Source organism: Sus scrofa, chromosome 1 (genome assembly GCF_000003025.6).
Source record: "Sus scrofa isolate TJ Tabasco breed Duroc chromosome 1, Sscrofa11.1, whole genome shotgun sequence".
Classification (NCBI taxonomy): domain Eukaryota; kingdom Metazoa; phylum Chordata; class Mammalia; order Artiodactyla; family Suidae; genus Sus; species Sus scrofa.
Window position 1 is genome coordinate 112,889,922 of NC_010443.5, and position 13,872 is coordinate 112,903,793.

The window sequence follows — 13,872 nt, forward strand, 5'->3', positions numbered from 1 at the left end:
ACGGGAACTCCAGGCTTTGTAAATTTAAAAGCACAGTGCAGTTTGAAAATTTATTTGTATTTGTTTTATGACTGTTATTCATGTGGTTTGGTCTTACAGGGAAATACTAATATTTTCTACCAGGATTGAAAAATGGGTATCCCTTGGCCCTCAAGAAATCAAATGTCTGGCCTGCATAGAGCTCTGGACTCTGAGGGTCTAAGCTTTGGGCATTGCTGGCTTTAATGGGGGGGAGGGGTGGGCAGCCAAGGGAAGCCAAGGCAGGGGGAGGAGTCAGGGAGACACTCTCTCCCCCACCCTCTCCCCCATGCACACACATGGAATAGCCGAGCTCTCTGTGGGCTCAGAATGATAGCCAGAGAGCTGAGAGGGAACAGAGCAACAGACACTAGCTGCATTTCATGAATGTAAATAAATTCTAAAACTCCCTCTCCTGCTATACTATTCCACTGTTTTTTTTTCTAGTTAAGCATCCTTTGCTCCAGTCACCATAAAAACTCATATCCCATGAAGGGCGAGACTGAATAGTCCCTCACTTTACAGTGTTTTGTTGTCATTGCTGTCTTGTATTCTTGTGACCTTCCGGCCTCTTGAGAGACTGGGCAGCTGCCCACAAGAGCTCAGAGGTCAGTCAGCATCCTGATGTCTCAGGGCAAAGGCACCACTTGGTCTTCTCCAGCAATGCAGGTTTTTACAATGAAAACTGGGTGTAACATGCTTGATTACTCTGGAAACTTTGTGGTGTGAGTTAGATGTCGAATGCCCTACTCAGAAAGAGACCTGCTGTAAAAGCAGGTCCTGTAGCCAAGCTTTTTCATGTGTTGTTTTCTTAATGAAGAATAGACACAATAAAGTGGTAAATGTATCCAAGGGGAATTGTTTCCCTCTCAGACACATACACACACCCCGCAGATACCAAAATCCATTCATGCTCAAGTAGTATTTGCATATAATCTACGCACATCCTCCTGTATATTTTAAATCTCAAGATTACTTTTCATACCTAATACAATGTAAATCCTATGTAAATAGTGGCCCTGCCCAGCAAATTCAGGTTTTGCTTTTTGGAAATTTCTGGAATTTTTTTCCCAAATATTTTCAATCTGCAGCTGGTTGAATCTGCTTCTAGGATGCAGAACCTAGCATATGGAGGCCCAGCCATACAAATTACCCTGAAATGATGGGTCACATAGAATAGAACAACTAAATTACACTGTGCCAGAGTTGCATATAATGAAACACTGAATTTGCTCTATGATGTGGAGTTTCATAACTATATACAAATATCTATAAAGCGAACCTTTATTATTGAAATGGCAGTAGGAAAAATAACTTTGAGTCTGAAATTCTTGCTCCAAGCCCCATTTTCCAATGAAGTAATTGTTTTTATAAGACAGTTTTCAATCATGTGAGGTTTCTTTGGAATGCAGTTATAAAATATGAGCAGTACCAAAATTATCTAAATCTGCATATCCACTACAAAATAAATCTAGGCAAACCGCTTTTAGACCAGTGAAAGTGAGTTATCCCAAGGGTAGCGTGGGATCAGTGGTGTGCTGTGAAGACAGCTCTCTGGGGATGGAAAGACCTGAGTTGTAACATTTGTCAGTTTCTGTTCTTGCTAAGGCCAGTTTCAAGCAACCAGGGTGTATCCTTGGTCCCAGAGCTGGGAGGAGACACGCAGTCACCCACCATCGTGCAGTGTTCCCACTATATGTAGGCAGAAGACAATAACTTCAAGAGCATGGATGGATGTAAAGTGTGGTGAAATAATTAGGAAGGGTCAAGTTATGAATATTTATTGCCTTTGCTTTTAATATATTCAATTATGTATGTTCCATTTCATCTTTAATAATGGCTCTTTTTAACAACTGATCCACAAAATTCCTGAAGGTATAACGACCCACTTTCACCGGCTAGGCTAAGCCAGTTCTTGAAGCCTCAGCACGAGGATCTTGTTTACTCTGCAAGAAAGTCTGGATCCCTTCTTCATGACTGTGGGTGGAGTCTGCAGGCACCTAGCTAGCCCCGTTAATCAATTCTGGCAGCTCTCCGAAAGCCTCTCCTCGTTATTGATTGCACAGGATCGCCACCTAGTGGTGGAGGGAGATTGCCTGGGTTGAAGGTTGAGTCTGTCCGACCAAACTGAGGAAATGAAATAAATGGCTGTTCTCGCCACTGACTGATGTTTGTAGTGGTTTCCAGGCCTGCAGTGTGGTGAAGGAGTGAGACAGTGATCGCCCCTCAGTGCTGGCTTCCTATGTTCCGAGGTGCATCTGACAGGATCTTGCTGAGAACACTCTGTAAAGCCTTCTTAGAAAAACAGCCCGGGACCATTGTCTGAATCCCCTTTTTTTAACCTGTGAAGATACTGATCCCTAAAGAGGCGAAGTAATGGGCCCAAGTCACATGTCGGCCAGCGGCAGAGCTGGGCCTCAAACCAAGTGCACTGATTCTGACTCAAGCCAGTGCCCTTCTGCTCCTCCTTCATAACTCAGAACATGCAGCCTGAGGCCAGTCTTCAGCCTCATGCCAGGTCCAGGGGCTACAGTGGTGAGAACAGGCCTCACCCCCGTGGAACTTACTGTCCTGCTGCATTGATAACCCCCCACCTCACTCTAAGCAGGTGCACACTATCAGAGGATGCTGCAGGCAGTGAGACAAGATCCAAAGGCTGAGCAAGCATTAGCAGTGCTGGTTGGGGGTGAAGAAAGGGACCAGACAGGTTAATGTGGCTGGAGTCCTGGGAGCCTAATGCATATGCATCATGCCATCCACTGATGAAGCCAGCAGGAAATTCCAGAAACCCATGTCAGTCATTTCATGGGAGTGTTGTGAGGTTATATGAAGCAGTGTCTGAAAATACCCAGCATAGCTCCTTGTTCAGAGCTCCAGGCAGGGGCTCCCAGACCACATCCCATCCTTTGATACTCACAAGAAGAATGAAGACATACTTGAAGACATACTTAGATGTGAGAATGAGACAGGAGAGACCAGTGAGAAGGAGGGCTTTGCTGTAACTGGCTTACTTTACCAAGGTGCTGCCCTACTGGAACAGTTGTACCCCTTCTGGTCACAGAGGACATTTAAACAGGAAAGAGCCACCATTTATGTCAATGTAGGTTAGCCTTCTCTGGACATTTCATACAAGTAGAGTCATCCTTCTTTTGTTGAATTTACACCTAAGTATTATATTCTCTTTGTGTATTGTAAGTGGAATTGTCTTCTCAATTTCATTTCTGGATTGTTCATTACTAGTGCCTAGAAATACAGTTTATTTTTATACGTGGGATCTTGTGTTCTATAATCTTGCTGAATTTTTTTATTCTAACAAGGTTTTTAGTGTATTTCTTAGAATTTCCTCTATGCAAGATCACCTCATCTAGAGATACAGGTATTTTCACTTTTTTTCCAATCAGAATGCCTTTTATTTTTCTTGACTAATTGCTCTGACTAGAGCTTCCAGTGGGCATTGAACAGAATGAGTGAGCTGATATTCCTGCTTTGTTCCCAATCTTAGGGGGGAAGCATATTTTTCACAGTAGATATGATGTAGGATAGGAGTATATGGATGGCGGTCCTAACCCCAACCAAGGCTTAGACTTGTATGAAGAAAGGAAGACGCCAGTGTGGCCTGCAGCGGGCCGGGAGGGAGCAGGGCCACACCTGGCAGGGATTTTGTAGGACAGGAGTGGAAAGACGCTGTCAGAAGGGTTTTCAGTGGACAGCGAGGTGAACAAATAAGGGTTGAGCTGGGATGATGTTCAGGAAGCCCCAAAAGGAAGCAGCTGGGAAGGGGGAGGGAACTGGGCAGCCTTAGGCAAAGCTAGAGGCAAATGGACACTGGAAGAAGGGGGTGACTCCCAGGATGGCTACAGGCAGGGAGGCCCTTCCCTTCAGAAAGTCACCCAGCTCTGTCTCCACACAGAGGGGCCTCCTGCACAGAAAATACATCTAGGTCCTAGTATTTATGGGCTCCAGCCACCTCATCAACCTGCATGTATGGTGATAGGTTTCTTCCCCTGGACATGAAAGAGGCCAAATCTCCATCTGTGAATATTTAGAGAGTATGTTTGTGCCTATGTTCATGTGCTCCCCACCCCCAACCCTGCTCCCTAGAACTGCTGGGCGGGAGGCTTCCTCCTTCCCAGAGTGTTCTAATGCACACTCTACCCCCACTCCCCTCTATTCCTGTTGCTGGGAAATCAGATGACTTCTGGGATAAGGCTAATGGCTCTTATTAACCAAATGCTGACACATCCCTAATACATAGGTTGCTTAATTAATCTGAAAGCTGTCCAGCCAGCTTTCAGAGAAGCAAGCACTTCTCAAGCAGGGAATGGGGATTTCCAATAGACGAGGAAGGAAATGATGTCACGCTAACCCTTTATACAATGTCTTTCCTCTATGATAAAAGAAAAGTGCCTGGTGGAGATGGGATACTTCTCACTTCCTGAGAAGAGTGGAGCCTGAGTTACCTTGGGCTTCACTCCCCAGCCCTCAAGGAACCCTGCTCCTGCTGGGGACAGTCCTTCACTCAGCTGGCAGCCAGAGCCCCCTCACCTCCAGCCACCCCCTCGTGATCCGACTTGCTCAACAGCACCCAGTAGCATCTATTATTTCAGGACCTCTGCAAGGATAGTGGGGCTCTGGCCTCTTCAGAGCACAGATCAAAACTGGGTGTGCTTTTTCCTTCCAGAACTCAGACCCCAGGACATGCCCTCCCTTTGCCTCCCTCCTGCCACAGGTATTAACAGGCCCAGTCAGACCGCACAGCCAGCCCCTCTTAGAAGAAATCTTAAGTTTCTTCCATAAGCAAATGAATGTAGGCTTTGCTTTGGTTAGTCCTTAAGCAAGGAGATGTTTTCTATAGTTCTAGTTCCTAGGTGCATTCTGTAAATGCTTTTTATGAACATACTTAATAAATAGTTGTTCCAGACATGTTTAAAGATCTCACTAATTAGGAACAAGTTGTAGTTACATGCCTTTGAGACAACGTACAAAGGGGACTAGAGGAAGCAGAGTATACAGAAAGAATACATTTAAAGCTAGAAGACCTGGATTAAGGATTCAGTTGGAGATGTATTTGATGATCATGACCAGGACAAGAAAGTAAGGGGTAAAAGTGAGGGATGTTGCTCAACCCCCTACAGGGCATAGGACAGCTCCCGCAACAAAGAATTATCTGCCCAAAGTGTCAACAGTGCTGATGTTGAGGAATTACTTTGGATAAACTTTTGCAAAAAGCAGTTTTTTGGTATTGAAATTGGAATCACCCCAAATGACCATCAACCATAGACTGGATAAGTAAATTGTGACATATTTGTGCAATGCAATAGTATAAAGCAATGAGAATGAATCAATCACAACCATATGCATCAACAGTATTCATCTCAAAAATGTAATTGCAAGGGATTCATTTTATATTAGTTAAAAAAAAAAAAAACCAGGCAAACTACGAGTGTTGTTTAGATATACTTACATGCACGGTTCCCGTCGTGGCACATCGGAAATGAATCCGACTAGGAACCATGAGGTTGCAGGTTCGATCTCTGGCCTCGCTCAGTGGGTTAAGGATCCAGTGTTGCCATGAGCTGTGGTGTAGGTCGCAGATGTGGCTCGGATCTGGTGTGGCTGTGGCAGAGGCCAGCAGCTGTAGTTGTGATTAGACCCCTAACCTGGGGAACCGCTATATGCCTCAGGTGTGACCCTAAAAAGCAAAAAAAAAAAAAAGATATACTTACATGTGTGGTAAAACTACAAAGCAAAGCAGAATTACTAATACAAAATTCAAGCTAGGGGCTCATTCTGAAAGAGATTGCAATTGAGAGGCACCTGCAGGCTTCTGTGGCAAAGTTCTGTTTCTGCAGTTGCTGGGGGTTTCTGCACATAGGTAGGTGACTGTGTTTTATTATCATTTAGATGTATAAATATGTTTTATAAACTTTGGTAGGAATATGAGTCTTTTCCACATTTCCTTCCATGCTGGGGACATGGTAACAGCAGCCAATGTTTATGAAGCACTAACTCTGTGCTATCACAATGATTCTGTCTGGGAGGATGTTTTATTCTCAAAGAAAATTTAGGGGGTGACATGCCCTAAGGATGGAGCTGGGCTTCAATGTGAGCTAGCCAGGCCTGGCCCCGTGCTCTAAACCACCACACAGTGCTGCTGCCTCCTGTTGGCCCCCATCTTACCTGCCTCCACTCTCTCCACAGGGTCCGGAGACAAACAACCAGCCGGCCCCCCCCAGCAGGGGGCAGACCCAAACCCCAGCCCAAGCCCAAGCCTCAGGTGCCACAGTGCAAGGCTCTGTACGCCTATGATGCTCAGGACACAGACGAACTCAGCTTCAATGCCAATGACATTATCGATATTATCAAAGAAGGTAAGTGCATGGCTGGCTTGGACCATGTCATTGTTACATTGTTATAAAAACTAGTTCAGGAGTTCCCGTCGTGGCACAGTGGTTAACGAACCTGACTAGGAACCATGAGGTTGCGGGTTTGGTCCCTGCCCTTGCTCAGTGGGTTAACGATCCGGCGTTGCCGTGAGCTGTGGTGTAGGTTGCAGACACGGCTCGGATCCAGCATTGCTGTGGCTCTGGCGTAGGCTGGCGGCTACAGCTCCAATTCAACCCCTAGCCTGGGAATCTCCATATGCCGCGGGAGCGGCCCAAAGAAATAGCAAAAAGACAAAAAAAAAAAAAAAAAAAAAAAAAAAAAAAAAACTAGTTCATGTGCAAAGGGGATTTATGGGTTTCTCTAATTGAACCTTGCAGAGGTAAGTCAGGCTTACCTGGACCAAATGTGCCCATCCCTGAGCCATTTCTATAGCAAGACCGAGGTTAGAGCTGGTAGGAACTGCCCTAGGAAATGGGAGTTAGGTCTTTCCCACCCAGACTTCATGGCCTCCTCATAATGAAGGTTGATGGAATGGAAGCCAGGGAGGTAACCTATAACATCCACGATAAAAGCGGCCTGTGGGCTTGGCTGAATGCTTTATTACTTTGGTAGAGATGATGTTAGAATATACATATAACCAAACATTACTGCTTTATGGAAGCATAAAAACAAAGCTAACTCCTACCTTTAGGATGTTGGAAAAAGGACCATAAAGGAAATGGTATTTGTAGTGAGGGATGAGGAAAGAGACAGAGAGAGGAGCCATGGAGGCCACAAAGAGTGGGTTGTTGTAAGAAAGTGAGCCAGCACCGGACCAGCTTGCAGAATCCTTGAGGAGATGTCAGTGGGATGAGATGAAGCCAGGTGGCCTGGTCATGGGGGCCCTGGGTGTCCGACTCAAGAGAAGTTGTCCAGACAGAGAGGAGCCATCCAAGGGGTCTAAGCAGAACAAGGACAGCCTGCGTGGACAGTGTCCTCGGCAGGGCTAGCTTTCAGGAAGAGGTGGCCAAGGGCAGTTCTAGGAAACACCTGGGCTCTCTCCCAGGATTCTAGGTTCCAGGACTGTCCTCCTTCTAAATGGCCCCTGGGTGCAATTTTTATCTCCTTCAACCAGATGATTTTCTACAGGTGTTAGTATTTTCATATCCTTCTTTAAAAGTTGGAATAAAAATAAGTATTGAAATGAACTCTTAGTAATACAAACAGGATTTTGATTACCAGCTTTGTTCAGCAAAAACAGAGGAAATGACTTAATATCCAGTGACAGGGATTAGTTTAATAAGTTTTGCCATATGCATGTAGTCAACTGTGCTGCAAAAATTTCTGTTTTAAAGGTAATGATGCAGAAGTAAAGTAAAATGTTTATGAAGAAAAGAAAAATGTTAGCTTAGAGACTGTGGACCACAGCCTCATTTTTGTAAAAATAGAAAAACTGTTTTTTAAAGTTACTGTTTTAAAAAACAAAATGTTAAAGCAGTCTCAAGTGTTGAATTTTAAGCGAGTATTACTTTCTTTTTATTTCTCAATATTTTCAAAATTTTCTAGAAACATGTACTGGGTTTAATTAAAATAATTATGTATTTTGAGTAATATAGAGTTCTAGCAGTTATCAAAATATGCTATAAATTATCACTATAGTTTACACAGTGTGGTATGAGTGTAGGAATCAACGAATAGATAAATGAGATGGAACAGTGTCCAGAAACAGACCTGTGTGCAAAGGTGCTTAATATATGATAAATGTGTCATTTGAAAGCAGAGGAAAGGATAATTACTTTCCATTTTGAAAAGAAAATAAATTTGATCTCTGTCTCACATGAAATAAATATCAGATGAATTAAAGAACATACAACTAAATTATAAAATTCTTAAAAAGAAACCTAGGCTATTATATTAATCTTTGGGTGAGAAAAGCCTTCCTATGGAAGATGTCAAATATAAAAACCATACAGGATTTAACCTCATAAAAACGCTCGATTAAAACCTCTATAGTGGGGAGTTCTCTGGTGGCCTATCAGTTAAGGATTTGGCATTGTCACTCCTGTGGCTCAGGTTTAGTCCCTGGCCTGGGAACTTCCACATGCTGTGGGTGCAGCAAAAACACAAACACAAAAACAACTCTCTATGGTGAATAGCACAAAGAGCAAAGTTATAGAAAACAGACTAGGAAAAAATGTCTTACGTATATAAATAGCTCCTCCATGTAAAATAGTAAGACAAATAATCCAGCCCCAGAGCAGACAAAAGGCTCTTGAGCAGTCAATGCACAGCAGAGCCTCCTTAATCATCAATGAAATGCAAAGCACAGCATTTCACTTGTGACATCAATAAAGATTAAAATGTGGGCGAGTCCACATTGCCTATCCAAATCCTGCCAGCTGAGTTTCTGGAATTGGGGATGGGAGCTTTGGAGAAGTTAATAATGATGCATTACATACACATATAGTATATAACAACCCCTGCGGGTCCCAGGGAATCAGCTTGGATCAGCCTCAGTAATTCTACTGGGGAACATAAGAGCATCCACACTCAGTGGAAAGAGACATCATAAACAAGTCCATGTCAGTTCAGGTCAAGTTTTGCCATCAAATGATATACAGAAAACTTGTAATTTTTGGAACTTTGTGGATTTTGTCACTGGGGAAAAAAAAAAACAACTAATATATGGGGTTAGAGAAATAGGTACCTTCTTTCACTATTTACTGCCAGAATAGATTTTGGGGAAGGAAATTTTCAACTTGTAGAATTCCCATGTCAAAATGATTAATTTGGATTTATTTATTAACCCCTTCCCCCAAGCTAAGTCCCAAATAAATATTTACATGCATAAAAGAAACATAAAGTCCTAGAAGTAAGGATGGCAGGGTTTTCTTTTTTATATACTATCGGTGTGGGAAAGGGTTTTCAAAAGCAATAGAAAATGAGGAAGCCATAAAGTAATAGATCATTTGATTCAACTCCTTAAATATTAAAATATCATAAAAAGTTAATAAAAATGAGAAGAGGGATATTTGTAACTCATACAACAGGTCCACAAATAGAAAAAGAACTCCTACTCAACAAGACAGAGACCAACAACCAATAGAAAAATAGGCAAATGATATGAACAGTGGCACATAAGCAGCTGTAGAATACAGAAGCTCTTTATATACAGATGTGAAATGATCTTTAGTATATATGATTAAACTTTTAAAAAAGTACTAAACATGTAATATAGTGTGCTATCATTTGTGTACAAAAGGGGATGATTTTGGAATTCCCTGGTGTCCTAGTGGTTAAGCATTTGGCATTGTCACTGCTGTGGCTCAAGTTCAATCCCAGGCCCAGAGAACTTCTGCATGCCACAGACACAGCCAGAAAAAAGGTGTAGTGTTTTTATAAACACTTGTTTTTATAAACATGCAATATCTCTGGAAGAAAGCGCAAGAAATAGGTAGCAGTGCTTGGCTTCCCAGAAGGGATCTTGGTGGCTATTTTCACTGTCCTTTTGTACTTGTGAAAGTACTCATAAAAGTTTTACCTATTACAAAAAATTGTACTTTCTTACAAAAGATAATAGATAGTCCTGGGTTGTTTTTTTGTTTGTTTGTTTGTTTGTTTGTTTGTTTGTTTGTTTTGGCCCAGAAATCTATCCTACAGAACTACTTGCACATGAGCATAAAGATATATGCATGGACATTTAGTGCATTGATAGTGAAAAACTGGGGAACAGGTGTCCATCCATTGGGGAATGGTTATATAAATTTTGGCATACAAGGCAGCTGTTTAAGGAAAGAGATGCAGACATGGAAATATTATTGAGTATTGGAAAGCAAGATGTGAAAGAGTAAGATATAGAATGGCCTGTTTAAAATGAATGTGTAAATAATCACAGAAAAATGTCTGGGAGAATGTATAGTAAATACTACTGGTGAAGGGAGTGGGATTAATCCAGGAAGTAAGGATTATGAAGTTGCAGAGCAGTTCTCCCAGAAAGATTCCAGGATGGCATGAGGGGTGTGAAAGGTGCAAGAGGAGAAGCCCTCCTTTCAAGAAAAGCAGGGAAGCAGGATTGGAGCCATCTCCAGAGGAAGGACTACTTGTGGGGGGAGGCTGGAAGGCCCCGAGAAGAGTGGCCAGCCTGTCTGTGACGCTGGGCAGAGCTCAGGGGACTGACAGCTGGAGACTGGCAGCAAAACCTCACTTCTTGGGAGTTCCCATCATGGTTCAGCAGGTTACAAACCAGCTAGTGTCCATGAGGTTGTGGGTTCAATCCCTGGCCTCGCTCAGTTGGTTAAGGATCCAGCGTTGCCATGACCTGTGGTGTAGGTCACAAATGCAGCTCAGATCTGGCGTGGCTATGGCTGTGGCATAGGTGGGCAGCTGTAGCTCCAGTTTGACCCTTAGCCTGGGAACTTCATGTGCTGAGGATGCAGCCCTAAAAAGCTGGCCGGGGGGTGGGGAGGGGGAGAGAACTTGGATGGAGTCCAGCCCCTTTGCCTGTGGGATGCACCCTCAGGAGCAGGGTGCTTCTGGCCAGGGCAGAAAGCCTTGCTGGCCTTCACCTCCACCACCTCTGTGTCCCTGCAGATCCTTCTGGCTGGTGGACGGGGCGACTACGAGGCAAACAAGGCCTGTTCCCCAACAACTACGTGACCAAGATCTGAGGCACAAAGAGACACTGATGCATGGGACGAAGGAGCTTCAGGCACAGACAGGGGAGGGGACATTTGGGGGCTCTCCTGATCCATAGTGAGCAACTGCTTCTGCAAGGCCTGGAGCTATTCTGGCACCTTCCCCATGGAGGACCTTGAAAAGCTGGGTTGGGAACAGGGAGTCACTCCTTAGCTGATCCTAAAAGGTAGCCTATTCACAGGAACCCAGGAGGGCAAACAAGCACCCACTAAGATTTATTTATTCTATTTAAACCTGGTGAGAGGACAGGTGAGGTCCACTCAGACCTCGCTGACTCTATCAAAACAGTACCTGCTCGCTCACCAGGCCCAGGGAATAGCTGTAGGCGGCCGCTGACAAGTGCCTTTAGTTAAAGAGCACATTTCTTTGATCTCTTGTTTCCTTACCTGACATACACATTCCTCTGCCACCTTCCCTCAGGGAGGACTCACTCTGTGCGGGGGGGGGGGCTTGGCGTGAGTGGGCACTTCCCATGCAAATGCCAAGAGCCCGCTGAGCCCACAGGTGCAACGGGCACTGGTTTACACTTTGCCTGGACCAGCAGGGCTGCCGGGCTACGGGGCTGCAGGCACTGGGGCTGGGCTGTTGGCCAGGCTTTCTCTGGGTCTTCAGTTGGAATGTGGCTGGCCCATGTTGGTTTTTGTGTTTAATGCTGTACCTATTACAAGAAAGATCTCTTTTTTTTCAAGCTGTACATTTATAAAAACAGATCATATACTGTACATATAAAAATCTCAAGAAGGTAGAAACATGTAAGAATGTACTAAGTAGTATTCCACTGTACTTATTCATAAGATAGGTTTTATTACAAAACTCACACCAGGTACTTACAAAAGTGCACTACTCCTTTTCAGCTATAGAATCAGTGTTAACTGCTTTCTAGCTCAGGCCCTGCCAACTCTTCCCAACCCTCTCCCATAGGTAATTTTCTTTTCTGTGCTGCCCCCCCCAAGTCCCCTCCCCCTGTCTCCTAAATAAATAAAGGAATCAGTGAACCACCTTGTCCTTTCATGATGTGGTTTGTCTGGGTTCAGTTGTGTCCCTTCAACAAGAGAAGGTATGTTGAAGTCCTAACCCCAGCTCCTTACTTGGCAATAAGGTCTTTATGGAGGTAATAGGGTCAAAATGAGTTCATGGGTAGGGTGGGCTAATCCAATGCAACCAGTATCCTGATTAAAAAAAAAAAAAAGAAGAAGAAGAAGAAGAAAGAAATTTGGACACGGATCAACACAGAGAGGGAGAAGATCATGTGAAGAGTCAGCCACCTACAAGCCAGGGAGGGGGCCTGAGACAGTTCTGCACGGCCCTCAGAGGAAACCATCCCTGCCAACACCTGCATCTTGGACTTCCAGACTGTCCAAGTGTAAGACAGTAAATTCCTGCTGGTAAGCCACCCAGTCTATGGTACTTTAGTAAGGCAGCATTTATTGCAGTGGTGGTAAGAAGTTGGGAACAATGTCATGTCCATCAATAAGGGAGTGGTCACGAGGGACCGCCACTTCTCGACCTCTCCTTCTCCCAGTTGCCTCAGCCATTGTTAAGCTCCTGGGAAAGTAGGATTTGATGGCACCCACCTTTTTGTCATTTTAAGATCCCCAAGTCCATGGGAAGAAAATTATCAGGAGTTATATGTTGGGGGAAAAATCTGAATTTGGGACAAAGTAAATAATTTGATTCTGTCTTCAAGAACAGAGAGCAAACTTCATTTGCAAACACTAAAAAAAATGTTTAAGTTATATTTCAGTTCCATTTTATGACCAGTTAAGAGAAAGAAAAATAAAACCATAATGTGATGATGCAAGGAAAGGTAATAGTCTTAGTATTACTAAGACTAATATTAAGTCTTACTATTACAGTCCTAATAGTCTCTCTAATATTCTACAAGGGACTTTCAATTTCACATTACTGGACTCACTGAGGGTGAGAGGAAGGAGATAGAAAGAGAATTTGAAGGAGGAGCTTCATGGACTCCCCACAGCCTCCAGGTGCTGACTGCTTTCTCAGGGGCAGGACCACACAGATGGCCTTCCTGGATTACCATAAGCCCCTGTCCTAACTCCCATGCACCTCGCCCAGGAGGGCTGGGCTCAAAGAAATGCTTGAGGAGTGTTGCCTGAATAGGTGACTGAACTGAAGTTTAGAGGTAAAGAATTAAACATAGATTTCCTCTCAATCTTAGATCTAGCCAGGCCTGCCATTTTGTTCACTGTCCAGTTAGACATGAGAGTAGTCTGGGAATCACTTAACCAGGGATAACATAAGGAGGATTAAGGCCCTCCCTGCCTTCTAGAACTTGCCATCCTGCTAAGAAGGGGCATGTGGGTGCATGCAGTAGAAAATTCATTACAAAAATGTGATAGATCCTTTCAGCCCATGGTTTAAACTAACCAAGGACCATGAGCAAGCTTGAACTTGGACCCTAGGGCAGAAGTGTTCATACTAGTTACGGACTAGCAGTTCCCGAACACTTTGGCCTCAGAACCCCTCTCCCATATTACCGAGTTCTGCTTTTGTGCATTCTAGCTATCAGTATTTACCAAAAATTTTAAAACACCAAGCGAACACACAGATTCCATCATTGCATGTCATATAGCCTCTGGAAGAATCCACCATAAACTCCCGACAGAATGAGTAATAAAAACAATATCCTAGGAGTTCCCATTATGGCGCAATGGAAACGAATCTGACTAGGAACCATGAGGTCGTGGGTTCGATCCCTGGCCTCGCTCAGTGGGTTAAGGATCTGGTGTTGCCATGAGCTGTGGTGTAGGTCGCAGATGCGGCTCGGATCTG

The 13,872-nt window shown here is 43.9% G+C and overlaps 1 protein-coding gene across 2 annotated transcripts in view; it reads left to right on the forward strand.

The window, feature by feature from the left end:
* The window catches only part of MYO1E (myosin IE), a 224,461-nt gene extending 212,377 nt beyond the window's left edge, over positions 1 to 12,084 (forward strand). For both annotated transcript variants that reach the window (XM_003353343.5, XM_021073512.1), the window contains exons 27-28: positions 6,220 to 6,389; positions 10,975 to 12,084. In XM_003353343.5, the coding sequence (XP_003353391.2) occupies positions 6,220 to 6,389; positions 10,975 to 11,051 (247 nt within the window). In that variant the 3' untranslated portion in view covers positions 11,052 to 12,084. The remainder of the gene's footprint in view (positions 1 to 6,219; positions 6,390 to 10,974) is intronic.